This window comes from Cotesia typhae, unplaced genomic scaffold, assembly GCF_013202065.1.
Source record: "Cotesia typhae breed Kobodo isofemale line unplaced genomic scaffold, CoteBio_Ctyphae contig_43, whole genome shotgun sequence".
Classification (NCBI taxonomy): domain Eukaryota; kingdom Metazoa; phylum Arthropoda; class Insecta; order Hymenoptera; family Braconidae; genus Cotesia; species Cotesia typhae.
In genome coordinates, this window is record NW_027423752.1 from 1,855,887 (window position 1) to 1,883,151 (window position 27,265).

General features: G+C 29.2%; 2 protein-coding genes across 3 annotated transcripts in view; one reads left to right on the forward strand and one right to left on the reverse strand.

The window, feature by feature from the left end:
- Octalpha2r (alpha2-adrenergic-like octopamine receptor) overlaps positions 1-27,265 on the reverse strand; it is a 254,646-nt gene that overhangs the window by 87,815 nt on the left and 139,566 nt on the right. The window contains exon 1 of one of the 2 annotated variants that reach the window (XM_074244530.1): positions 9,566-9,811. The exons of the other annotated variant lie outside the window; for it this stretch is intronic. The gene's annotated coding sequence lies outside the window, so the exon portion shown is untranslated. Of the gene's footprint in view, positions 1-9,565; positions 9,812-27,265 lie in introns of those variants that run through there. 2 annotated transcript variants of the gene reach the window in all.
- LOC141528467 (uncharacterized) lies at positions 16,231-18,067 on the forward strand. Its single transcript, XM_074244527.1, has 3 exons — positions 16,231-16,775; positions 16,855-17,293; positions 17,367-18,067. Exons 1-3 carry the CDS (start codon positions 16,335-16,337, stop codon positions 17,906-17,908), a joined length of 1,422 nt encoding a protein of 473 aa, XP_074100628.1. The 5' UTR covers positions 16,231-16,334; the 3' UTR covers positions 17,909-18,067.

Genomic DNA, 27,265 nt, shown 5'->3' on the forward strand with positions numbered 1-27,265 from the left:
GGGGTCAATTGAACAATTCGACGCGTTTGGATAAGTTAATAATTTATAAAAATTCACGTTGTTTATTGACTAATTCATGTATTGATAATGATAATAGACACAATAAACTATCATTTCAAGAAAAAAAAATTGTTATTTAGTTTTAAGTCAAATAGTAAAAAATTGCCAAACTTTTTTTGGTTCAATTGACCCCTTCTTCCCCTAAATACATCATTAAAATAAAAAATTGAGAAAATAAATTTAAAATTTATTTGATCAATTTTCAGGAATTACAATAGTTTTAAAATGAAAGAAAGAATTATTTTTTAAAACGTCGCTGCAGCTTTAACTTGTAATCAAAACAACCAACACTTGGTAATAAATAGTAGCGGTCACTTTTGGCATGGTTTAACGGTTAAGTGACGTCATGAGAGCAATAGTTGGGAGTTTTAATACCAAAGATTTGTTTTCGACAAATTTAGCATCTTTACCACAAATAAATGATACTTATACTTCTGACGAAAAATGAAATAATTAGAATCAACTGTTATATTTACTTGTACCAAGTTTATATAGTTGTCATAGGGAAATGTTTAAAAAAAACGACTCAAATAAATTAATTTATTTGTTACAAATATTTCTTTTGTGCTGTGTAATTATTGTTATCGCTATTATTAATATTATTATCATTATAATTATCAAAGGTAATTTAATAATATTTATCTCTATAGTTCTCGGCAAATTGTTTGTACCGTGAGCAAATGAAATGTTGAAAATGGTTTGCTTATTAAACAGTAAACTCTATACATTCCAGGTATGACATATACAATAAACAGTATGCATTCATTACGACGTGTTTCGCTCTTGATAACTGCAAATTATAAACCAGTATGTAAGAACAAGGAAAACATGAAGTCGATCCTTTGTCATCCAATTAATAAACTGAAGACCATTGACATGCATGTTATAAATGGATAATTAAATGCATTCACAGGTCTACTATAGGAATAAATAATATCAAAAGTAATTATGAAATTATAACAATAATATAATTGTTGGACGTGAGCTGAAATTGAAACTTATTGAACCGTATTAAAATTTTAATTAATTTAGCAACTAATTGAATTGATTAGTCACACACATACTCATACTATTTTGCATTGTAATTATTGATGATGATATCATACATGTTGAGTGCAATTACGTGAATCATTAAAGTGTGTAAATAAATGGATGGTACGAGTGATTAAAATGATAAAAAGTAGAGCGCGGACATTTTTTATTAGATAACAAGAATAATTAAAATACTCATCTCGGTGGAGAAAATTAATGATTAAATATTCCTTCATTTATATTTTTTTCCGGGAAGATCTGCGAGGCAGCTATGACCTATGACACCGAGAAGGATGAGGAAGACGACAATGACAAAGGGTGAGGCGAAGGGGTAGGTGAAACCGGGTTAAATTCCAACGTAAGTACGGTCGTGAGGTTTCTCCAGTACCAGGTCGAGCATTTTGTACGATCGTGGTATGGCAAACGGTTAACTTCCGGCGGACTTTGTGCTTCCGCGTTTGTTTCCGTTTGTTGTTTCCGTTTTTAATACCTCGTTGGCTTGCTGCCTAGATGCGATCCTACTTGGACGAGAATAAGCCTTTCTTTCATTTACCGAGCATAAATAGAGGAATTGAGGACGTTAATGTCCCTCTGTAAAATCAATCATTTTACCACTTTTGTGCTTTTGTCATTTATTCTGTCACTGAGTAAAGAAATTAAGCTCAGTAATTGAATTGTTTCAGCTGACATTTAATAACTATCTAAATTTGTGACAGTGAGTCAATCATCGTAACATTGGCCCACTTTCGAGTAATTCTCTATTGGATGGATCGAAGCTCTACGGAGCAGTGGATACTTTTGACTCTATAATTTCTTGTGTCAAGTTTTTAATTATAGTTTTTATAATAAATTTGGCAGGAATATTCCTTTCGCCGAGTAGAGGTCAGCTAACAACAGATTTTACGAAATTCCACCCACAAGGGGGGTTGCGGGGGCGTTAACAATGAAAAATTTCCGTTTTCAAACTATAGCTCCTATCGACTCAAAATTTGGTAGAAATTTTCTATAAGAGATGTAGAAATAATCTATTAATGAATTTTTCGATTTCTCACCCCACCGAGGGTTGCAGGGGTAGGTATTAACAATAAAAATTTTTAATTTCCAAGCTATAGCTCCTATAGACTCCAAATTTAATAGAAGTCATCTACATGTGATACAAAAATGATCTAAGAACGGATTTTACACCGAATCACTTCCAATAAAGATCGCGGGGGTGGGGGTTAACAATAAAAAATCTTAATTTTTAAAATATAGCTTTAAAACACTGCAAATTTGGTAAGGATCTTTTATTTGTCATGTAGAGATCATGTCAACACGGATTTCAATAAATTCTACTTCCGATTCTATGGAATGTGGAACCTGTGCAAGTCAAAATAATACTCCAATTGAATTTCAAGTTTAGCTCTAAAAATACAATTCTATAAAATGCCCAGCGAAGTGGGCGGGTAACAGCTAGTATTTACATAAAATGCTTTAAATTAATTTCTTTGCAAAATTAACATTAATGAGCAATTAGTTAATTAGATTAACTGAGATTGTTATAATATCACAAGTATAAAAATGTAGTTTTTTGAACTTTTTGTCGGTACAGTCCATTCGAATTATGCATAAGTTGAAGTAACTATTTATAAATAACTATACGGACTATATTTTAATAAATGTTTCTTTTGTTATCATGTTAAATAAAAAATTATTACGTGACTGAAAAGTCGTTAAGGACGATGTCTCAGATAGCTCAAGTGGAAAAGCCCTTGATGCGTAACCCAAAGATCCAGGTTCGATTCCTGGTCCGGGTTGCACTGAAAAAAAAGTATGAGTCCCACACTTATAAATTTCAGTGATATTGAAATACTTGGTATTGCGAATATACTTAAACACTGTTCGAGTCTCAGCGCAATATTTTTAAACACTACACTGAAACTCGTTTAAGTCATACACTTAAACTGAGTTTGAGCGCCACCGCAAAACTCATATCAGCAATACACTCAAATCCTTATAGTAATAAATTTACAGGATAAAAAAAGAAAGGTTATGTAAATAAATATTGCTATACATTAAAGAAATGACAATAAACCCATTTATTTTAAAATTAAATTTATTTAAAAATTAATAAATAATTAATAATAATTATAATATAAAATACAGAATATTGACATATATGGGACAAGGTATATTAATATTAATTTTTAAAAAATAATTTTTTGGAATAAAGTTGTTTGTTAAATAAAATTAAAAAATTATCAAGTGACTGCTAACTTTAATGTGATATTAATTTTGTACTTATAAAAAACTCATAAGAGTTGTCAGATATTTGTTTATAAAAATTTTTAAAAATTAATAACAAAATTGTTCCTGGTGACTCAAATATGTTAATTTTTTTTAATTTTTAATAATTTATTTTATTTTTTTTATTTTATTTATTAAAAAATATTGATTAAAGATTAATGTTAGGATGTTACATTTATTATAATAAAGGTTAACCTCGGTTGACAATGTGTTTAAATTTTACAATATCATAAAATTACATATCTTCAAACACTTGATGATAGGATGACAAATTCCACTCGGTTAATTTATTTTTTACCCACGGATCCATAAATTATTATTTTTAATGTCAATTATATAAATATTTTTTTTAATGCTCTTGAGAACCATGTTTAGGTTAAAAGTATAAACACGGTATATAAACACGGGGAAAAAAAGAGCGATATACGCGCTGAGTTTTACGCGGGAACTTTTTTTACTATACTCTCTAGACTTACAATAGTATCGTATGGAAAATATAAGTCACTCACTTAAACAGAGTATTGCGATAACACTTAAATTTTTTTATCATATTCGCAATACCAATTCATTAAAAAAGTGTATACCAATAGGACTTAAACTTTTTTTTCAGTGTGTCAATTATTTTGTCTATTTTCTGAGTTGAAGAAAATTAAGATGACTATTAAGCACATATTTAACTAAAAATACTTTAAAAAACTATGAATTAAGATTTAATATAAGTAATAAATAATTTTAAGTATAAAAACTTCAATTAAATTATACTTGGGTATAATAATCCTCTATTTGATTAATTTATAATTTCCATAATTTCATTCTTAAAGAAATGAATAAAACTTTAATAAGAAAAAGGTAATATCAAAGTAAAGCTATTTTGATTAACTGTGAATCAATGAATCAAAAGAAACTAATGAGACTAAAGATATTAAATTTCTCGATTCAGATGTAAACAATTGGATTGTACAAATTGAAATAAAATGAGTTTTCAATTCCGTGCCGGTTAAGCTGATTCTTATTGAAATAAAATCGCTTAATACTTCCGTAAAGAATCGATTACTGTGAAAATAACTTCTTACATTTTATAAGTATGTTTAACGGATTATTTATACATTATTATCGATAAAGTATAAACGTATTTAGCTCGCCGTAAGGCAGATCATTATTTTGTGAAATTACTAGTTTTGTGATTATCCTCTAGTAAAGTTTAATAAAATATTAACGGGTGGAAGGTCATAGGTCGTTAATTACATTTGCAAACCACTTTAGCTAGCAGTATTCTGAAAGGATGAGAGGGTTTAAAAATGAGAGAAAGAGGTAAATAAAGTCACCGGGTAACAGAGAAAAGAGTTAGCGAAATTTTTTTCCCTTTTTTTTTACCCTTATACCTACTTTTTTATAAAAGAAAAAATTTTCAGCATTTAATTAACTTACTTTGAAGTTTTTCAATTAACGATAGATTTCAAATAAAAGTTATAAATTAAAATTTTTAATTGCCTTCTTTTACAAATTAATTTATACATTTGTTGATATATTCAGGTAATCAACAGTGTTTGATTTTTTAATCCTTAATTTTAATTTTATTTTTATAAATACTGGTATAACTTCGATAAAAATAATAAATGGGTTACTTTATTTTTTTCTTGTTTCAGTTTTTGATTAAAATAAAATTCTCGCAAACTCACGCTGACCAAGTAGAAAATTTTCTTTACGATCATACCCAGTCGAGCTTTTATCCATTAATTTTACCAACAAACCCACTAACAGAAGCCGTGCAAGCCAAGAGAACTTGAAAAGAAACATACAAGTTTAAGAAATAGAGAAAAATTCAATGTAATAAAAAAAAAATATTTTTTTTTTAGTCTTTTTTTTTCTTTTCCAATCAGTATTGCACGCCTCATAAGCGAAGCGTTGAGGTTGTGCTCTACTCTCGACATTTCAGAAAAAGCAATTTTCTCGAAACTGAAATTGATTTTTTGTTATTTTTATTGCACTCACAGGTTAATTTGAGTACACTAATATCAAGTCAAATAATTTGTCAGGCACACAAAATATATTTCAATAACAATTTTTTTGTTTAACATGGTAAATAATAACATTAAACATAATCTTTTCTGGACGTCCGTGTATGGATAGGTGTATGTGGCATCAAAATTGGTCGAAAAAATGATCGTACCGGAATAACTTTTATTTAATTATCTAAAGTAACACACGATAGAATTTCTTAGCTAATATGAGCGTTCAATTCACTGTCGTTAAATTATTATTTATAAAAAACTAATATATGACTGTTGATTTTTTTGTATATTTATCTATACATTTTTATTACAGTATTTTTTTTCCTCACCTTAGAGTTACGGCGCTACTAAACCATAGCAGTTTTCTGTTTTTTTTTTTTTTTATTATTTTATTTTAATTTGATTAATTATTTGATTGTTATCAGTAATAAAGATAAAAAAAAATTGCTAAACTTCTTTAAAAGCATTTTTTTTATTTGTTTATTGAATAAAAATAAAAAAAAAAGTCAAATGTAAAATCTCAAGTTGTAACCTCGTGAATATGACTCCATCTGATATCTATAAATGGTACTTACTTACAAGTCACGGTAATGTTACATTGACTATTGCGGTGTTTTTCTACATTTTAATATTTTTAATAGTACACTGATAGAAAATTTATGTTGACTTAAGAGATATTTTCTTGATCTAAGAATTTATTTTAGAAGACAAATGATTATTTTGCTTTAAGAATTTTTTGTCGTGATTTAGATTTTCTTGGCTTAAGAACTATATTATTTTCAATCGATACATTTAGTTTTTCAACTAAAATAACATTCTCGTTTAAAAAACTTAAATTAATTCATCAAAGTATATTTCAAAAACTAAATAGTCTTTAATTGTTTTACCGAAAAAAAATTATTTCTTGGAAATAAGTAAATCAATGACTCAAAAAAAAGCCATTCTTAACACAAGTCGGTAACATCTTGAATCAATGTTATCGCCTATTTTGAACCGAGAGACAAAAATTCTCGAAAGAAATATATCTATATCTAGTTTCAAGAGTTCAAATTTTGAAGAAAAAAAGTTTCTTGAATCAAGATTGTTTTTCTATCAGTGTACGTTGTGAAGATATTATTCATTTCATTTATATTGATTTATGGTTTATTGATTTATTATATGTTTTTATTTATTTATATAAACATGTTAACAAGGACGAGAGAAAAAAAATGAGATTATGAGGCGTGCACTTTTAGATTTTCCAAACGTTTTTTATTTGAACTAAAAAATTTTCTACGTGATCTTAAAATGTTTCACCGTAGAGAAGTGCACTAATTATGCAAAAAAAAAAAGTTACTGGGTTAACTAGAATTATTTTTAATTTTTCCAGTGCAAGCTAGTGCTTTGAGGATAACCAGAGTCATACAAAAAGTGGATTATAATTACGCTCCTGGCAATCTAAACAAGCAATTTAATGGCTGAGTAACATCGTTGGGCTTTGACTCACAGCAACACCTTCGATTGAGTGAAAAATTTGTTGAACATATAATGCGATGTACATGTGCACACAGCATACAACATACAACATGTATAATCAATTTAATATCGTAGGGTTGTTTATTTTTGAAGTTATACTTCTTTAGGCGCGTTATGAAAAATTGATGAGAGTGAAATTTTACGATGCGCGCGCACACCGTGACACAAAATTAACAGAAATGAAGTTGCCCACTAAATCGCTCATTAAGTTGAGGAAAAAATGCTACCAACAAAACAGAAATAGAACCTCTATTAGTGGCGCATGTTGGCACGCACGCCGCTTGTGTTCACTGTGTATTTATATTTATATTATTTATCCACATGCTTTGAGTTTCTACATTTAAAACACGTGTTATAATCAGAAGTGATTTGAATTAAATATTTAAATCAATACTAATTAATATTAGAAAATATTTGTGAAAAAACTGTGCTCATCAACCTTCCTAAGTGCTCCAATACAATTTAGATTAACTCTATCTGTATGTATTATTTAGTAATATAAATGACAAAATTATTATTTAATATAATTCATACTAAATATTATTAAATTATTAACGTTAAATATTTATTATTAATTATTTAATATTTAAAAAAAAAAGAAATAAATTTAATAAAACATTAAGTGAAAAATTTGTGATAAAAAATTAAACTTGAACATCAAATTTAAATATTAATTTCTAATATTTATTATTAAATTGAGTGAATAATATAATAAAATAATTAATAATTAATAATAATAAACATAATTTAAAAACAACATTCGAATAATAATAGAATTTATGTTACACTTAATGTAAGAGAATAATAATAAATATTTATTTATTTAATTTTTCAAATGTAAACTGAACTTTATTGACTATAATAACTCCTTTTCCAGTCTTGGATTATTTTATTGTAATTAATTATTTGCATACAATCAAAAACTATTTTTTTTTAAATGTTAAAAGTATTAAAAAACTATTAAAATTATTATGCCAAAGAAGTATAACTTCTTACACGTGTACATAAGTACACGCACCCTTTTTTCTTTAATTATTCACCAAGTATGTGAACTTAATTTTGACTCACTGATTATTAATTGTGCAAAAACAGTATTAGTGTTCTAGCAGACACCCGGGGTATCTAGTTAACTAGAGGTTACATGTATTTATAGACAGCGTAATAAGAGTAGAAGAGGTTACAAAGAGCTTGTTAAAGATACCGTACATAATGTGTCATGAGAGTGGAAATTACTGTATTTTTGTTTAACGCTAAATTTTATTATTATTGTTATAACCATCGTGCTTTTTTATCAAGTACTCGTACTTTATGTAAAATGTTGCGTGTTTTTTAATTCCAATTAATTTTAATGAAAGTTTGTTTATTAGTGGTTAATTAGCAGTAAGTCGATAAACTTAATGCTAAAAAGTTTTATGTTTTAGTTTTGGAAATTTGATTTAATCATCGGGAACTTTGATTCATTTTTTATGAATTTAAATTTAAGAAAAAATTAGCAAATCTTCATTAAAAAGTAAAATTATATATTGATAGAAGAATTAATTTACTATCAACTAATTTATTTATTTTGAGAAAATTTTTTAATAAAATGTAAGCAACTCTTTCTTAACTTTCAATGAACATTTTTTTGAAAGACAAGTATAAGGTAGCTGCGGGTAATAAGGCCTAAGTGATAGAAATGCTATTTTAAATAACCGCTTCCGCTAAAGACTTCTCTAGTAGAAGCGTCTAGCATAGAAATGTCGCTACAAGTTTATAGAGTTCCGATACAACGTTCCTTGTTTTCTATATTTTATCATCCGTCATATGCTAAAGTAGCGCAGAAGAATTCCTAAAAACGATTTGAGTAAATGGTAAACATTTTTTATAATTTTATATTTAATAATTTAAAATCATTGTTCTAATTTTTATCAACATCTTAAAAAGTATTGTTGCTCAATTTAAGTTATGATTGATCTCTAATACCAATTTTATCAAGTATAGTATAATTATTTCCCGTATGTATAACCCACAGGCCATATGACCCTACCGTGGTAAAATAAGGCCTATTCGCAAGGTTTTTGAAAAAATTTAATTTTGTGTTTGTTTATGGTGAAAATTACCATAACTCTATCATATTTTATGGCTGATGTATTAATTTAAAAATTAATGATGTATTGCAATAATTACATGCAATATTTTCGATTTTGTTCAAAATCTCCCTTAGCTAGGCCTTATTACCCGCCGGTACCTTATATTTATACGATTTTATTCATTTCCTCAAAGATTTTCTACTCTCTCTGGAATTGAAAGTGACTATTCACTTTGTTGTAGTGCAGTAATTTTTACCAAACGGTATTCTTTGCCCTAACAAATAGTGAATACTGCTAATTTCGAGAAAAATTTTTTCTTCTATCATTTCAAATCAACTAAACTTTCCTTCAAGAAGAAAATTACTATGGAAAAATTTTGATCTCTTCAGTTAAGAAATTAAATTGTTAAAAATTTTAATCAATTTAATTTGTTGTTACAAGAACGCTCTTTTTTAAAATAGATTTTTTTTTTCAGTGCACTTGCATGAAAAACATGTTTTGCTTCAAAAGATGTTTGATTGGCTAAAATAAGACCTGATTAAAAGAAAATAATATTAACTCGTCAATAATCCAAAAATTTTTGGAACTAACCTTGATATCTCACGTCGCCTCAATTTTCTTGAAAAAATAAACGGTAATGCTTCTAATCCATTAGACCTACACACTATTATTCTCGATGAATCATCAAAATTTAACACCGTAAAATTGTGATATCACTTTATTATGTATTACAAATATCATGAGTGGCTACATTTGGAATTTTATCATTGACAGGTTTAAGCTACGGAAACTCATAGATTATAATGTATATATTACAATTGGATGTAATTTCATATATGGGAATGCCGATGTTTACTCACCGAATGACGTTAAGATTTTGTTCCTAAAAATGACCTACTACGTGATGTATATTTGTTTAGTGCGTGAATGACTATACGTATACTAACTTTATCCCTCGAAGGAAACTAATAATAGTTAAGATACAAAATAAAACTGGGGCGGAATTTTAGGGAAAATTCATGTATATATATTTATACACAATACAGCTTATTCATTTTTGTCTTTTCAATTCTCTTACTTGTTATTCTTATTATTTTATAGTTCATATACGCCTACATTTTATTTCATGACATCATGCATAAATAAATATATATGTATATATTTATAAAAAGAGCAAAACAAGATACAGCAGATAACGTTAACTTTGCCGTATTTACGTTGCTGTGTATGATCTCAGGATCTATTTATCTCGCCACATAAACTTGGAGCGGTTGCCTCCCCTTTCTCATTCCTCCCCACTCTACTTAAAGATTTTTCTTGTACCAAGTTTAAGTTTTTTTTCACTTGTCGCTTCGATGGCGTATCGGAGAAACTTGGTACGTAACTTTGAAACCGCGACAGAAATTCCACAAGCAAAATTACCCTATTGCTATATATCTTGCGCCTCAAGTCTCATACCTTATAACCACATGCCACAAAAGATCGGCAAAAAATATCCAAGGATAAAAATAATAAATTAAACTTTATACTACCGTTTAAGATACTTAATCTTTTTACGGCCGTTTAACGGATATCGTTTTCACGGTTTCGGTTTTTTGGTTTAATCAGGATATTAAACCTATTTGATAGGCTATTTTTTACAGGTTGGATATTGATGGAAAAATTTTTTATATCGTTTAATATAACTAATTTTTATATCGAGCCTCATAAAGACATATAAATAATAATTTATGAAAGTATTATCATATTAAAAAAAAAAAAATTACAATAGTTATGTTGCTCGGAAAATAGAAAAGTGGAAAAATTAAATTTATGACTTGGATTTATTACAATTTTAAAAATAAGTCAAATTCTTCTAGTGTGACACTGTAAAAATTGTTATTCATAAGATACATAACTACCATTTCAGTTTCATTTAAAAATTTTTCCTGTTTATAATAGTAAAAGGTTCTAAACTTAGAATATCTTCACAACATTTGATAATTATCACTGATTTTAAGTAAGGTACCCGCGGGTAATAAGGTCTAAGTGATATAAATGCTAAAATAACCGCTTTCGCTAAAGACTTCTCTAGTAGAAGCGTCTAGCATAGAAATGTCGCTACAAGTTTATAGAGTCTCGATTCAACGATCCTTGTCTTTTATATGTCATCATCCATCATATGCTAAAGTAGCGCAGAAAAATTCCTAAAAAGCGATTTGAATAAATGGTAAACATTTTTTATAATTTTATATTTAATAATTTAAAATCATTAATCTAATTTTTATCAACATCCTAAAAAGTATTGTTGCTCAATTTAAGTGATGATTGATCTCTAATAGCAATTTTATCAAGTATAGTGTAACTATTTCCAGTATGTATAATAGGGTGGGTCAAAAAAATCGAATAATTTATTTTTGACTTTATACTCTGAAAAATAGGTTCGTAGACACCTAAAAAGAATTCTCTCCAAGTATAAGCTCTTAATTATAACGGGAAGGTCCTCCGCTTTGCGGGTTTCTATTTTTTTCGAATAATCAGATAAAAAAATTTATATCTCGCTTCCAACTGCTTGGAAAAATATTCCGTTGCATAGATTTTGTGAGAAATTGAATGCTTTACAAAAAAGGTCTCTTATGACTTTTTCAAAAACTCAACCGATTAAAAGATATTCATAGTTGAAGTTTGGCTATTTTAAGGAAAATATTCGTTTTTATTATGAATTTTATAAGTCGATGAAAAAAAATTATTTCGGATTGCGGAACTCATGATTTTGTAGGAAATTTACTGCTCTACAAAAATGGTCTCTTATGATTTTTTGATTAAGTGAAGCCGTTACGAGATATTCATCGTCAAACATTAACGAATATCAATATTTCCAGTTTTTGATCAATAATTCGATAAATTTTAATTTAAACTATGAGTTTCAGGAAAATTTACATAAATTTGAGTTTCGATCGATAAAGAAATGTTATAAACAATTTTTTTAATATTGTTTTCAGTCTTGAGCTTGTTTGATTGCATTAAAACAAGAAATTAGAGCATTTTTTCGACATATAGCCAATGATTAGTTTAATTTGAAGTGAATGACATATTTCTTTGTCAAATTTAATATGAAAAGTATTGAATCAAGTGAGAAACAACCAGTATTTAACTTTTTTATAGATAAATTTTTTATTCAATTATCAATTGCAATATAATTGTCTATATTTTTAACATAACAGTACGCTATTACTATAAATAATTTCTTTTATTACAATTTGGGAATGTTTTTGATGTTCTTTGACAACTTGCAATAAGTACTGGAATTGTTCTTCATTTTTGTCAAGCATTGATTATATTCACTGACTAATGCAACAGCTCGCTCTGCTGAATCATTGACAACTTTTAGTTGTTGAAAGTATTCTTTATTTTCGAGATAACTCTCATTAGTAGGCCATAATTCAACATCGACATCAAGAAAGTCATACGGTAGATCGAAGATTTTGAAAAGATTTAATGACTTTTTAGACACAAAGTCACTCAGAGTTCTCTGCGCCAATGAATTCAAATCTTTTTTAGCAATTACAAATCTTTTAGCTTTAGAATCTGTACCTTCACGAGTATTAACAGCTTCAACAATACTTTTTTTTACTTCTAATGGAACGCCATCGTCAAACAGTGATAAAATGGCAAGTTCATCGCTCAAATACCATAAGTGCGAAATCATTTTTTCACACGTAGCTGAAGAAATCAAAGGATTGATATGTTTGTACTCCAATAAATTTTTCATAAACTGCAAGTCATGATAAGCAGCAGTTGTTGCAGAAGTTGATGAAAACCAAGCTTTTAAATACAATGTGACTATAAAAATACAGAAATGACGAAGACCATGCAATTCTTTCTGAGAGAGTTTGAATTCATCTCTGAATAGATACATTTTCAAACTATAAATGGCCTTAGCCATCCATCTAGCATGATGAACAGCACCAGGACGTTTGAAAGAAATCTTTTCTTGAGGCATTTCTCCAAGGAAAATCAATGATAATTCCAATAATTCTTTATCTAACTTATTATAACATTTCTTTATCGATCGAAACTCAAATTTATGTAAATTTTCCTGAAACTCATAGTTTAAATTAAAATTTATCGAATTATTGATCAAAAACTGGAAATATTGATATTCGTTAATGTTTGACGATGAATATCTCGTAACGGCTTCACTTAATCAAAAATCATAAGAGACCATTTTTGTAGAGCAGTAAATTTCCTACAAAATCATGAGTTCCGCAATCCGAAATAATTTTTTTCATCGACTTATAAAATTCATAATAAAAACGAATATTTTCCTTAAAATAGCCAAACTTCAACTATGAATATCTTTTAATCGGTTGAGTTTTTGAAAAAGTCATAAGAGACCTTTTTTGTAAAGCATTCAATTTCTCACAAAATCTATGCAACGGAATATTTTTCCAAGCAGTTGGAAGCGAGATATAAATTTTTTTATCTGATTATTCGAAAAAAATAGAAACCCGCAAAGCGGAGGACCTTCCCGTTATAATTAAGAGCTTATACTTGGAGAGAATTCTTTTTAGGTGTCTACGAACCTATTTTTCAGAGTATAAAATCAAAAATAAATTATTCGATTTTTTTGACCCACCCTAATGTATAACCCGCAGGCCTTATTACCCTACCGTAGTAAAATAAGGCCTATTCGCAAGGTTTTTGAAAAAATTTAATTTTGTGTTTTTCTATGGTGAAAATTACCATTACTCTATTATACTTTATGGCTAATGTATTAATTTAAAAATTAATAATACATTGCAATAATTAAATTCAATATTTCCGATTTTTTTCAAAATCTCCCTTAGCTATAGGCCTTATTACCCGCCGGTACCTTATAAGTTCTTTACATTTCGATAACTGAACGACAGAGTTTAAAAATTACAGGTTGAGCTGTTCTAATGCACTCACTAAAAAAAAAAAAAAAAAAAAAAAAGTATTGTTCATATTAGTGTACACAGTATTATCGAACGAGTTTTCTTATGCTCAAAACGTATATTGTGATTATCAAAATACTACTATATTTCTCAGAACACTACCGAGTTTAGTTTGAGGTCCATAGGGGTGGGGAAAAAGAAGTCAATTGAACCATAGGGCAATTCTTAGCATAAGAAATATTGTGAGGAAAAAAAATTATTTATTATTGTCGAGAATCATCAGGTCAAACTATCAACCTTATTCTTCCGATGAAGAGCCCATTTATTCTTATAAAATTTATTTAAAATTTTTCACTCTAGTCCATAACTGCAACGTTCAATACTAAAAACTGAAATAATTTATATTAAAATATAATTCAATTGATTAAAGAGAAAAATTCTTCAATGAAGAAGATCATAGTGAAGAATTGTTTATCTTGATTTGAGTATAGAAAAATATTTAAACTGAGAAATTTTACTTGACTTAAGAATTTTTCATTTTAATTAAAGACAATGAAATTTTTGAAATGATTTTCTTGTTACAAAAAATTTTTATCGAATCAAGTTAATTTATTTTTAAGTGTAATCGCTATTTTCCGTATAATTTTTCTGTGCATATAGGATCATATCAGAAAAGTTTTTTCACGGATAATAAACGGTTTTATTGTGAAGCTAATGAATGTTCATCGAATGAAACAATAACTAACTTTTCTTGCAGTGAAAAATGTCCCGCGATATTTATTAAAACTGTCTTTAACGTTAGTACAGCCTTACAAAAAAAAAAAAAAAAAAAAAAACTCATAATTACTTACATCAGTATCGTATTTTTTTTGGCGACAGTAAAGTAAATTTAAAAAAAACTTATTCAACCGTAAATAACAAAAAATTACTTCAAAAGTGAGATCAGTGAGCTGTGAACAGTTAATGGATCATATTTCAATGAAACTCACCTTTTGACAAACGAAATCGATTTATTGCGTGTTCATGAGAAAAAAACGAGTCGTTCTCAACACAACCTAATGAACACCATAAACAACAAATTCCCAGAGGTAAAAGCGTTAAACAAACAAAAAAAAACTAGTTAAACATTCCCCCAGATAATTTTGTACAGTTTGCGTTTTTTTTCTTTTTTTTTTTTTTTTAAATAACTTTCAACCAGAAAGGTATCGACAATCTAAGTGAAACCTTTTCACGCTTACTAAAAGAATAACAAAACCAATTGAAGAATAAGAGCTCAGAAGTCTTTTTAAATCAATTTAAAAAGTTTAACCTGCAAGCTGATAAAAGTTTTTTACGTTTGTATCGTTCTAAGGTCTGTAGCCTGGTGTTTCATTAATACATATATAAAGTTTAGTCGACTTAAATCGATTTAGATAGCCTGTTATATTTCTGCACTAGTAATGATGTTCCCCACGCTGCTTATTTTTATTTTTATTAAAAGCCGAAGTAATGGCTCTTTAGGGATCAGTATCAGTCGATTCGATGATAAAGCCATAGGGAACTACCAACTATTCCGCACAAAATTCACTGTAATTATATTTAATGCTGTTATTAAGTTTCTTGGTAAGTGTGACGTTAAGGATGATATAGAACTTTTTTGCTGTAGGTTGCTGAGTTAAGTAATGTGGAATTCCTTTTTCTACGTATGAGAGTTGAATTCCAACTTATGTTCGATATCAGAATGGATATTAATTTTGCACGCAGGTATGTTTATTAATCGCCTGAAAATCAAAATTCTGACGTTCTGTCACATTGAATTGTCCCTGATAGTCATGTTGCATGCATGAATGATATCAAAATTTTATTTAATCGATTAATTGCTATTTTTACATTAAAAAGGCTTTAATTGTTTGTAGTATACATTTTTTCAGTTTTTATAAAGGGGGTAAATGCGAAAACTTTTGAAAAAATCAATTTTTTGACTGAATTTATTTCATGCATGAAGCGTGAGTATAGGTATGCTCTACACTGATAGAAAATTTATGTTGACTCAAGAGATATTTTCTTGATCTAAGAATTTATTTTGGAAGACAAATGATTATTTTGCTTTAAGAATTTCTTGTCTTGATTTAGATTTTCTTGGCTTAAGAGCTATATTATCTTCAATCGATACATTTAGTTTTTCAATCAAAATAACATTATCGTTTAAAAAACTTAAAATAATTCATCAAAGTATATTTTAAAAAGTAAATAGTCTTTAATTGTTATACGGCCGAAAGTACGTACTTGATGCCTCGGCCGAGAGGGCGAAAGTCTAGAATTTATGCTTTGGTAGGGGCACGCATGCGCACTGCTCTAGTAAGCAGAACGAAACTAGTATGCACTGAACTGATGTACGACGCAGCGTTGAGTATATTTATACAGAGACAAATAGTGAAATAAAAAAATTCAACCGTATATTTGAATGGTTTCTAAAAAGAAAAATGAATGTGTTGTCATCATCGGATGATTCGGACGATGAAGAAATTCTGAGGAATTTTGATGCGGAAGCCAAACTGATAATTTTAACTGATACGTTACCGAAGAAGTCTGCGGATAAGTACTTGTCAAATCATGAGACCTATAAAAAATGGCTGATAGAACACAGGGCGTCTTTATCTAATTCTGATGAAAGTAACCTAATTGTGTACTTTAAAGGATTAAGTGAGAAGTTAAAACCGTCGACTATATGGTCTACATGGTCCATGTTAAAAAAAACATTGAACAATTATGATAATATTGATATTGGAAGGTTTCAAAAATTAAAAAGTTTAGTTAAAAATAATTGTAAGGGTTATAGGCCTAAAAAATCTTTAGTGTTAAAGTCGGATGATGTTACAAAGTTTCTCAATGATGCATCAGACATAACACATTTGGATCAAAAAGTTAGTATAAATATTTACTTCCATAAATTTATATTAATATTTTTTTATAGTATGATTATTAATGTTTGTATATTTTTAGGTTATCTTGATATTTGGTATTTGTGGAGCTCTCAGATGTTTAGAAATCTACAATCTCAAAAGACAAGAAGTTGAAGATCTTGGGAATCGGTATCTCGTTTCAGTTAATGATACAAAAAATGATGTGCCTCGGCAATTTATAATTGGGGGATTATTTTACGAAATAGTCAAAAAGTACGTATTATTGAGACCAAAGGATCTAATTTCTGAAAATTTCTTTATACAATATCGCAAAGGAAAATGCATTCACCAGAATATTGGAAGAAACACCATTGGGGCAACACCTCAAAGTATTGCATTATTTCTTGATTTACCCAATACAAAACGTTATACTGGCCATTGTTTCCGAAGGACTGCTGCTACATTATTGTCTGACTCAGGTGCCAGTACAACTATGCTCAAACAACTAGGTGGTTGGAAATCAACAGCTATAGCCCAAGGTTATTAGTTATTTTTATACTTTATTTATTCTATTTTTCTATTTTAATAATTTATTCAATTATTAATTTACAGGCTACGTTGAAAATTCCTTAAAAACTAGAGAAAGAATTTTTAATAGTATTACTGGTACGGTTGATCCAAAAGCTAATAATAATTCAGAACCATCAACTAGCTCGAGCAACTTGACAACGACAAATGATGAAAATTTACAGCATGCTGACATTGCTGACCCAGATTTTGAAGATGATTTTGTATTGGATACTGAAGACTTAACTACTATTGATAGTCTCAATATGCCCAGAAAATCTACATCACCACTGCCATCGACATTAAAGACAACAGCACGAACAACTACAGCAACAACAGCAACTAAGTCTACACACTTTACTAGAAAATTACCTATCAATATTTTTTCCAAGAAAGACGAACCACCCGAGAAGAAACTTAAATTTAACCCCTTGAGAAATGTTACACACGAAAAAAAATTTAATTCAGCTTTGGACGCAGATACTCCTTGCAACACATTTGATAACTGTACCTTCAATGGCAATATTATCAATAATTTCTACTGTTCATGTATGCCTAAAAATTCTGATAAATGTGATAAAAAATAAAATATATTATAATTAATGAGAACTATTTAATTATATTTATTTAATTTTATAACATTATTTTTCTGAATTAGGTGCACATGATGCCTGCCCCCGACCAGCCGCACTCGCTTCGCTCGTGCTGCAAATGTCGGGCAGGCATTTATAAGCAAGAAAAGTGATAATTAATTGACGTACTTTCGACCGCAGATAAAGAAAAATAATATACACTACACGGGTAGAAAGTTTGAGAGCCCTGAACTGCGCGCGATGATGCCCTCGGCTTCGCCTCGGGCATCATGGCGCACAGTGCAGGAATCTCAAACTTTCTGCCCTTGTAGAGTAATATACTATTCTTGGACATAAGTAAATTAATGACTCAAAAAAAAGCCATTCTTAACACAAGTCGGTAACATCTTGAATCAATGTTATCACCTATCTTGAACCAAGAGACAAAAATTCTTGAAAGAAATATATCTATATCTAGTTTCAAGAGTTCAAAATTTGAAGAAAAAAAGTTTCTTGAATCAAGATTGTTTTTCTATCAGTGTACTCTCGTCTAAAAATCCAGATCCCGTGTTTCGTCACAATAATTTGTATTTGAAAGACATAATGTGCATATAAATGCTACAAAAAGTATACTGTCAGATAAAAAAGTAATCACTGATCATTTAAAAAATTTTTTTTTAACTATTTTTACATAATTAAATAAAAAAAAAGTGGTTTTTAAGTGCTCGTAGTTTACATTTTTGCAAATTACTGTCGGGGTAAACACTATAACTTAAAAAAAAAATCCATTTTTAGACTCGGTTTTTTTTTTTTTTTTTTTTTTTTTTTTTTTAAATTAATTCATTATTTATTTGCAAATACAAGAAATAAAAAACTGTAGCTTGAAACCGTTTCATCTAATTACAATAAATTTTTTTTGCTTGGTGTCGAGAGGAATTTTGTTGTCTTTTAGCAGCCATGTATTATTTTTTTTTCTAAATTTTAGCTACATAAATTCACAATTAATTTACACTTTATTACTTTTTTAACTGCTCATAATATTCATTAACATAATTTCCATTTTTATAGGTTATTTATTGTATAAAATAAAATACACACACTAGCGTACACGGGTATTGGTTCAAGCAATTCTTACGCTTCAGTTGTAGGTGGCGTGATTTCTAGTTTTGCATCAATGTCGCTAGTAAGGGCCTAGTTTGTATCGAGGTGGCTCTCGATTATTTCTACTACTGTATTAGCGAAAACTTGTTGTATATTTAAACTTCACGTTAATCACTTTACATATGAATTGATCGTTTAAAACATGCATATTTTGGATTTACCAAAAATTTCTTTATTCTCATCGATAATATTTATGTAGCGTAAATAGAAAAATTTGATGTGATCTATAATGAAAATTCTATTTTTGATCGAAGTGCCATGACAATCTTGTGTGTTTATATATGACTACTTAATCAATTCATTTCAATCTATTAGATCAAGGACTTTTAGATTTTCCACTCTTTCCACGATTCAATTGTGCAGAAATTCCATTGTCATGTCATTAATAAAGGGTAGAGTTTCAATTGATTAATTCGGAATTGTCGATTGGCACTAATTTCATTTGATAAAGTTAACCTATTTTAGGAAAACCGCTACCGGAAAATTAAATAAGTTTTTTCCTAAAAACTTTGTAAATAATGAAATAAAAAAAATAAAATCGTTCAAAAATTGTAATTAAAAATTTCAAAGTGATTTTAATGAATAATTTTCAATTATGTTTTCAATAAATTGACAACCAATACGACGATAAAATAATGAAAATTAAGCAATGTGATGTCAAAACACTTATTTCAAAATTAACTTGTAAACGTTTGAGTCATGCTGAGATTCAAAAAGTCCCGTGTCCTGTCGAGGGCATGAATGGTTCAATAAAAATACTTTTGCCGAAGTTAATAAAGCAGTCAAAAATTTCTAGCTGAATGATTTATATGAATTATATAATTATATTCTGTATATTTTGATTTACATTTGAGGATTGTTAAATGAGCTGATTTACTTGATTTATACTTATTCGATTTATATGATTTATATTTAACTAGCGACCCGGTCCGCTTCGCTGAGCCTCAGTCAAAATGACTAAAGTTTTTGTTATAATTTTTTATTTCATTATAATGATCAATTAATTTTTAAGTTCAAACAATAAGTTTAATACAATAATAATTAATCTAGAGCATCAACTAAAATGAATAAAATCAGAAGTAATAAATTTTGCATTATTCATCGTCAAATAAAAGATTCCTACCAAATTTCAAGTCTGTAGTAGAAGTTACAGTGTGGAAATGGAAATTTAATATTCTAACACCCACCCCCGCAATCCTTATTGGGATTGTTGTAAAATCCGTTCTTAGATCATTTCCGCATCACATATAGAAGACTCCACCTAAATTTGCCGTCTGTAGGATCTTTAATTTGAAAGTTAAAAATTTTCATTGTTAATATCCACCCCCGCAAGCCCCCTGTGGAGCGAGCTATCGTAAAATTCGTTCATAGATTATTTATATATCTCTTACGGAAGTCCTAATTTTTACGATTATATCGATTCTAAGCACATTAATGATTTCTGACATTTAGATCTGATTGGAATGGAATTAAATGAATTGTCCTAATAATATGGATAATAACAATAATAATCATAATAAAAATAATGATATGAGTAAATTTGCATGATAACAGATAATGTACAGTGGATGCAAACGACTATTGGTATAATTTAAAACCGGATTTTCAATATCGATTATAGATATGATCAGACGAGAAATTTAATTAGTGAATCTTGGTTAATTTCCTCATCCAAGTCGATTGTTATCGAGCATCAAATACCAGGATTATCGATTGGGGAATTCAACGTAGTTGCTCTTTGTTCGTGCAATCAAGTCGAGTCGAATCGGGATCGGGAACGGGATGGGGTGTGTGCCGTATTTCAAAACCCCCTCTTTCTCCATTGTAATCCAACAACAGCTTAAGCTACCCTCGTGTATGAGTGGAGCTACACACTGTTCGCTGTTCACTGTGTACAGCCTCTGCATTCGACTCTTCAGTGTGTTAACTTTGGCGGTACCATGACGCGGCATACTGAGCTACACCAACAGACATACAGATGAGCCAAATGTGACGGGTTTAATACACATAGTCCACAAAGTTGCTATGCATACCTTTGAATTGTCAAGTCGTCGCTTACGGGCACTATCTGTGTTAGTGTGTATGCGTCTGCGTCTGTATGCAATATTCAGCTCACTCATCTTTCATTCAAACTATGAGTAATTCTAGGCTCCAGCTTTATCTATACCCAATGCTTTCTGGTTATCGGTAGTAGGTGCGGTTAGTTTCCAGGGCTATGCCACCTTCCAATATATACGGATTATCGAGACGAATAGCTAGGCATTCCAATCGGACATAGCCGCTTCCAATGTGAATTTCAATTCTAATCAGACGATTCTCAGAACTCTATTTACTTCTGCGTTTGCTGTATTAAGTTACAATATCTTATCGACTCTTAAGTAAATATAAATATGTTTTCCATCCTGGCTTCACAATACTCAGGAAAAATCAGTTTTTTGGCTATCACTAAACACATATTATAACATGAAGACTAAAAAATGCTTTAATATTATTTTTTTCACTTTTCGGATTGATACAGAAATTTTTTCATACAATAATTATTTCTAATACGCCTTATATGTTAAATTTTGAAGCAAGGCCAAACTTAAAGGATAAATTTTTTGCAATCATATCTATGTTTTAAAATGCAACTCTTCAGTAAGACTTACAGTTTATTTAATGTTTTTGTTAACTATACTTTTATAATTTGAACATTAAAGATAAATATAGTACTCGGAAATACTCAACAATATTTTTTTTTTTTTTGGTAATTGTTGAACAGAATTATTCAAAATGAATTTTAATAAGAACGAAATGAACATGTAATTGACAGAATCAATCTTTAATAAAATTTCAGTACTAACTGCATCTTTGGACTTATTCACAATAAGTCCACGTACTCTCTATTTAGGATTTTCTACCCTCAATCGTATTCGTTCATACTCAGGTATATTCTAAAAAATGATAGTTGGTGCAACCAAACTTCGCAACAACTAATGTAATAATTTTCATGCATTCTCAAATTTTACTGCTCATTCTTTACAATAATTTATCCGACCACATACGTTTACAGCATGATTGACAACTTCTAACCTAATCCTTTAAATTACAGCTTATCCTTACAGATCTATACTCAGAAAAAAAATTAACCAGATTCAGGAGAAATATTCTTGAACCAAGAATATAATTTTGAAGAGGGTAATTGTCTTGAATCAAGACGAAAAATTCTTGAATAAAGTAAAATTTCTTTAAATCAAGAATTTTTCTACTCAAATCAAGAATACTAAGCTCTTCAAAATTATTTACTTGATTCAAGAATATTTTTTTTTTTTGTGTATAAATAAATAAAGTCGATTATTTCTGTTCTATAAATTAAGATCATAACATGAATTCCTTTAACAGGTTATGGGTCGTAAAAAATACAGCAAATTAATTTTTTTACAATTTTTTTATCTGCTTTATCTGAAGAACTGTCTTGAAAAATGTGGCTCAGTATTGTTTTGCTCAATTATAATTCTTGCATGCTCGTCTGATCAGTTATAGTGTATTCTTGGTTCCTCGTTTGACTCGCGGAGAAATAAATATTATATTCGCGGGAGAATTTAAAATTAACTTTAACAAAAATATAAATAGCTTGTTTCAGCAGAACTCTGATCAGTAACTTTAATAAAAATTATTTTCAATTTCCCGCTAAAAAAATTAAAAATTTTTCTAACTATGTGGTTTTTTTTTAGATAACTTTTAAACGGTTTTATCATTCGATTCCAAAAAAAACCAGCTCTTAACATAAAAAAAATACGTCGATTGTCGGCAAGTCAGTCAAAATCGGTTAATTCGTTCGTTGACGAAAAAAATCTAAAAAAAGTAATTTTTTTTATTTACTTAATTTTATTAATTTCTGGTCTGATCAATTTGTGTTTGAAAGTATATCACATAATTTAAACAATTGCTCCAAATACTGCCAGCCACGCGAAAATCGGTTTATTCATTCAAAAGTAATTGCAGCTTGAATACTAGTGTTATATTAAACTTCTATCAGACTTTTGAGCTCGAAGAGCTCAAAAGCTTACGGCAGCTAACTCTTTGAGCTAGGAGAGCTCAAAATAACGCATAAATTATATTTTGGAACTCGAAGAATTTAAAAAGTCATAAGTGCAATTTTAAGCGCTTAGATATGGAATTAGCGGGAAATTGCAGAGATGTCCTTCAGGGTCAACCGTTTTCCCGATTATTTTACCACATGTTTAAAAAATAGTAAACGTTAATTTTTTTTAATTTATACTAAATCTCTGTTATATTTCTTAATCCTTTTAACTTGTTATTTAGGATGTTGAGATATTTTTCATCTCTAAACTTTTGAACAAACTTTTATTAAAATTATAGCTATGAATTATTACAATTGTCAACTTACATAACCTCATTGACCTAATTAATGACTTTTTGAAACAAATTACAAAGTACAACATTGTGTGAGTATAAATCCGTACTCTCTGAAAATTTAAAACTTTACATCCAACATTGTAACTTCTGCAGTTTATTCAAGAGCTTTTTATCTCCTTTAACCATGTACACAGATTAAATTTATTATTTTTTACCCCCATGAAACTGTATTTTTTATATGTGGACATATTTAAATGTCTGATAAAAATATTGAGGTGCCAAGCAAACAGAAGTTTAATTCCATAAATCTAAATTATATAAATAAATATACTTTACTTTGGACAGTGGGGAAAAGAGATATAAATCGAACGCACATGGAAATGAATTATTTGGACGACGAACGCGGATGCATTCAATAGGCAAAGAGAATACGACTAATAGCATTTGAAACATGTTATGAGCTTACGCACGAGCAATAGTTTGTACGGATTATGTCGATTATCTCACGTCATTTCGCTTTCCAATTACTACTTGGGAATTACTACAAACTATATTGTTTGACGCATACAGAGACCGAGCCGATGGATTGAATTTAACTAGTGTTTTTGCATAAGGTTTCACAAAAATGCCGTTTCGGATAGAAACGAAATTCCATTGTATGAATGCGAAAACCTACCAACGTTTCACTGGATTACTAACGGAGTACGAAAGTGCCAGCTTAGGTATGCATGAACCAATGGAAATATTTCCCCACTTCTCTACATTTCTATCTAAATTCATCGTTTATTTTTAAAGTTCTCTCCTCTATTTCAACTGGCATGCTCCGCATCAACGTTCACAGTCCGTTTTATTCTTCATAATACCCTTTCTGAGCTTTAATTACAATGGAATTATATGTTAAATTATGATTACATTTCTACCGAGAAATATTCTCTTTGTAAATTTCGCTAGGTCGATTGCAACAGTTTTTAATATGAAGACAAATTTTTGTGAGGTTCTTGATTTTTACATGAAGATTACTTTTTAACAATTTAATATCATTACATGACGATGCGGGTGAATTCAAACTTGAAGAAATCACACTAAGGTCAATGATCTTGCAGCAAAGTCTTGGAAAATGATTAGGATTCGTTACTTTTGCTGAATGTTCCAAAAATAGATTTTTTATATCAAAATTGATACCATTAATGAGCAATCTGTAGTCACTAGGTGACTACAGAGAATAACGAATTACCAATAAGAGAACTTTCGCTGGTTAGTTTTTCGATAATGTTAATCACAATATAAGGTACCCGCGGGTAATAAGGCCTGTTGGGTAATAAGGCCTAAGTGATAGAAATGCTATTTAAAATAACCGCTTCCGCTAAAGACTTCTCTAGTAGAAGCGTCTAGCATAGAAATGTCGCTACAAGTTTATAGAGTCCCGATACAACATTCCCTGTCTTCTATATTTCATCATCATATGTTAAAGTAGCGCAGAAAAATTCCTAAAAAACGATTTGAGTAAATGGTAAACATTTTTTATAATTTTATATTTAATAATTTAAAATCATTGTTATAATTTTTATCAATATCTTAAAAAGTATTGTTGCTCAATTTAAGTGATGATTGATCTCTAATACCAATTTTATCAAGTATAGTATAACTATTTCCAGTATGTACAACCCGCAGGCCTTACTACCCTACTATAGTAAAATAAGGCCTATTCGCAAGGTTTTTAAAAAAATTTAATTTTGTGTTTTTCTATGGTGAAAATTACCATTAATCTATTATACTTTATGGCTAATCTATTAATTTAAAAATTAATAATACATTGCAATAATTAAATGCAATATTTCCGATTTTTTTCAAAATCTCCCTTAGCTATAGGCCTTATTACCCGCCGGTACCTTATATAGTTTGGATATCTTTTAAAATGAATAAATCAGTAGAATTTAAATAAGCAATGAGTTGTTGATACCTTTAAAAATAAAAGACACTTTTATTGTAAGCACTCTTTTACGGTTCTACGTCATATAATCAGAGGTCATTATATCCGTGACGATATATCCTCGCGACAATATAACTGCAATAATATATCCGCGACATAGTATCCTTAAGCAAAAATATCTGCGACGTTATATCTACAAATTATATAATGCGGATAGAATGTCGCGGATATATCATCATTATCATCATCATCATCAACATCATAACTACGCGAAATTCTTATCTATCTTAAACTCCTCCAAAAACTTAATAAATTAAATTAAGCAAATTCCGAATTTTTTCTTATTTTTCCGCTGATTGAGATAGAATTCCAATATATATGAGTGAATGACTCCTAGCCACCCAGCTGTGCTGGCTTGAAACGATTTTATTCTGCAGTGGGAGCCAACTTATATGGCGCAGGCTTTCGTGGTGCTCATCTGCTTCGGTAGCGCAGTAGGCAGCGCGTAAGTCTTTAGGTCGTGAGTTCGATCCTCACCCGGAGCATTATTTTTGATAATTTCTGCACAATTAATTATTAATAAACCTACTTTGACCTTCTAGAAATATTACGGGGGTATCAAACGCTGTAAATACATGTTTTCTAGACTCTCAAACCTCAAAACACAGAGAAATTAATGAAATTGCAGTCCTTCAACTTTTAAGAAGGGTTGCATAGGTGTCAGAAGTATAAATTCAATGATAGATTACATTATTCAAAGCAATTTAACGTTTGAAAGCTAATTACCATTAAGAAAAAGTTTTTTACGTACGATTCAGACACATTATTGTAGTGATGAATGGTAAGAACGTATAATTGTCATTTAATAAATTTTATTCTCATTATTTTTAACGATTTATTACTTAATCAACACGCGATATGCTTCAGACAAGTTCATCAGTAATTCATGAGGTCATTGATGAACATATGAATAATAAATTACGCAAATCGAATATCATTTTAGAAAGCCTTTAAATTGTAATTTTGTGTGATAAAGTTCATTATTATTTCACAAATGTAATTATTAGAAAATAGTATAGATTATCACCATAAGTGTGAAACATTTGAATTGAATTGAATTGAATTGAATTTGTGCTTTGTTTACTCGGGTACTTAGCTGTTTGCTATTGCACCCGAGGCTTACGAAGGGCAATTTCAATTATCTGATTATTAACTATTTACTATTATTTTTTTTAATTTAATTAATTATTATAATTATTTAATTTATTAAATAATTATAATAATAATTATTTATAATTATTAATTATTCACAGCATTATTTTCGAATTTGAAAAATGCTAACCGTAAGATGGACGGTGTGGCTTAATGTATATAGAATAAGCGAAAGTAAAATTTAGTATAGACCGGATAGCTCAAATGGTAGAGTAGCCGACATGTCATCGGAAGGTTCTGGGTTCGAATCCCAGTCCGAACTATTCGAATTTTTTCTCGCATATTCTATACACTCACATTAAGAAGTTCCTTTCCCTAATCCTTTCTCAAACCTTTCCCACAAAAATATCCTGTTACGTGAATGTTGGAACGCTTCACGTAATGATTATCCGTAACTCCTATTCTTTCCCGCTTCACAGCATTATTTTCGAATTTGTAAATAATAAAAAAAAAATAAAAATAAAAAATTAAATAAATAAAAAATAATTAATAATTATAAACAATTAACTATTGCAATCTACTATTGTTTTTGAGTTTACATGGTAGGGGAGCCATGATTACGGAGTCCCAATGTCAATACAACTACTGTACTAGCGCCCTGTACTCGCTGATATATCGAGAAGGATCGTTGCGTGTGCCTGGCATCTTCGTTATTGGGTCCACGTTAGCGAACTACCTAGCGATTAGTTCTCTTAGTCACCTAGCTAAGC

Coding starts and splice junctions, on each gene's coding strand:
- LOC141528467 (XM_074244527.1), top strand. CDS start 16,335: ATGAATGTGTTGTCATCATCGGATGATTCGGACGATGAAGAAATTCTG. Junction 16,776..16,854: donor TAACACATTTGGATCAAAAA/GTTAGTATAAAT, acceptor GTATATTTTTAG/GTTATCTTGATATTTGGTAT. Junction 17,294..17,366: donor ATCAACAGCTATAGCCCAAG/GTTATTAGTTAT, acceptor ATTAATTTACAG/GCTACGTTGAAAATTCCTTA.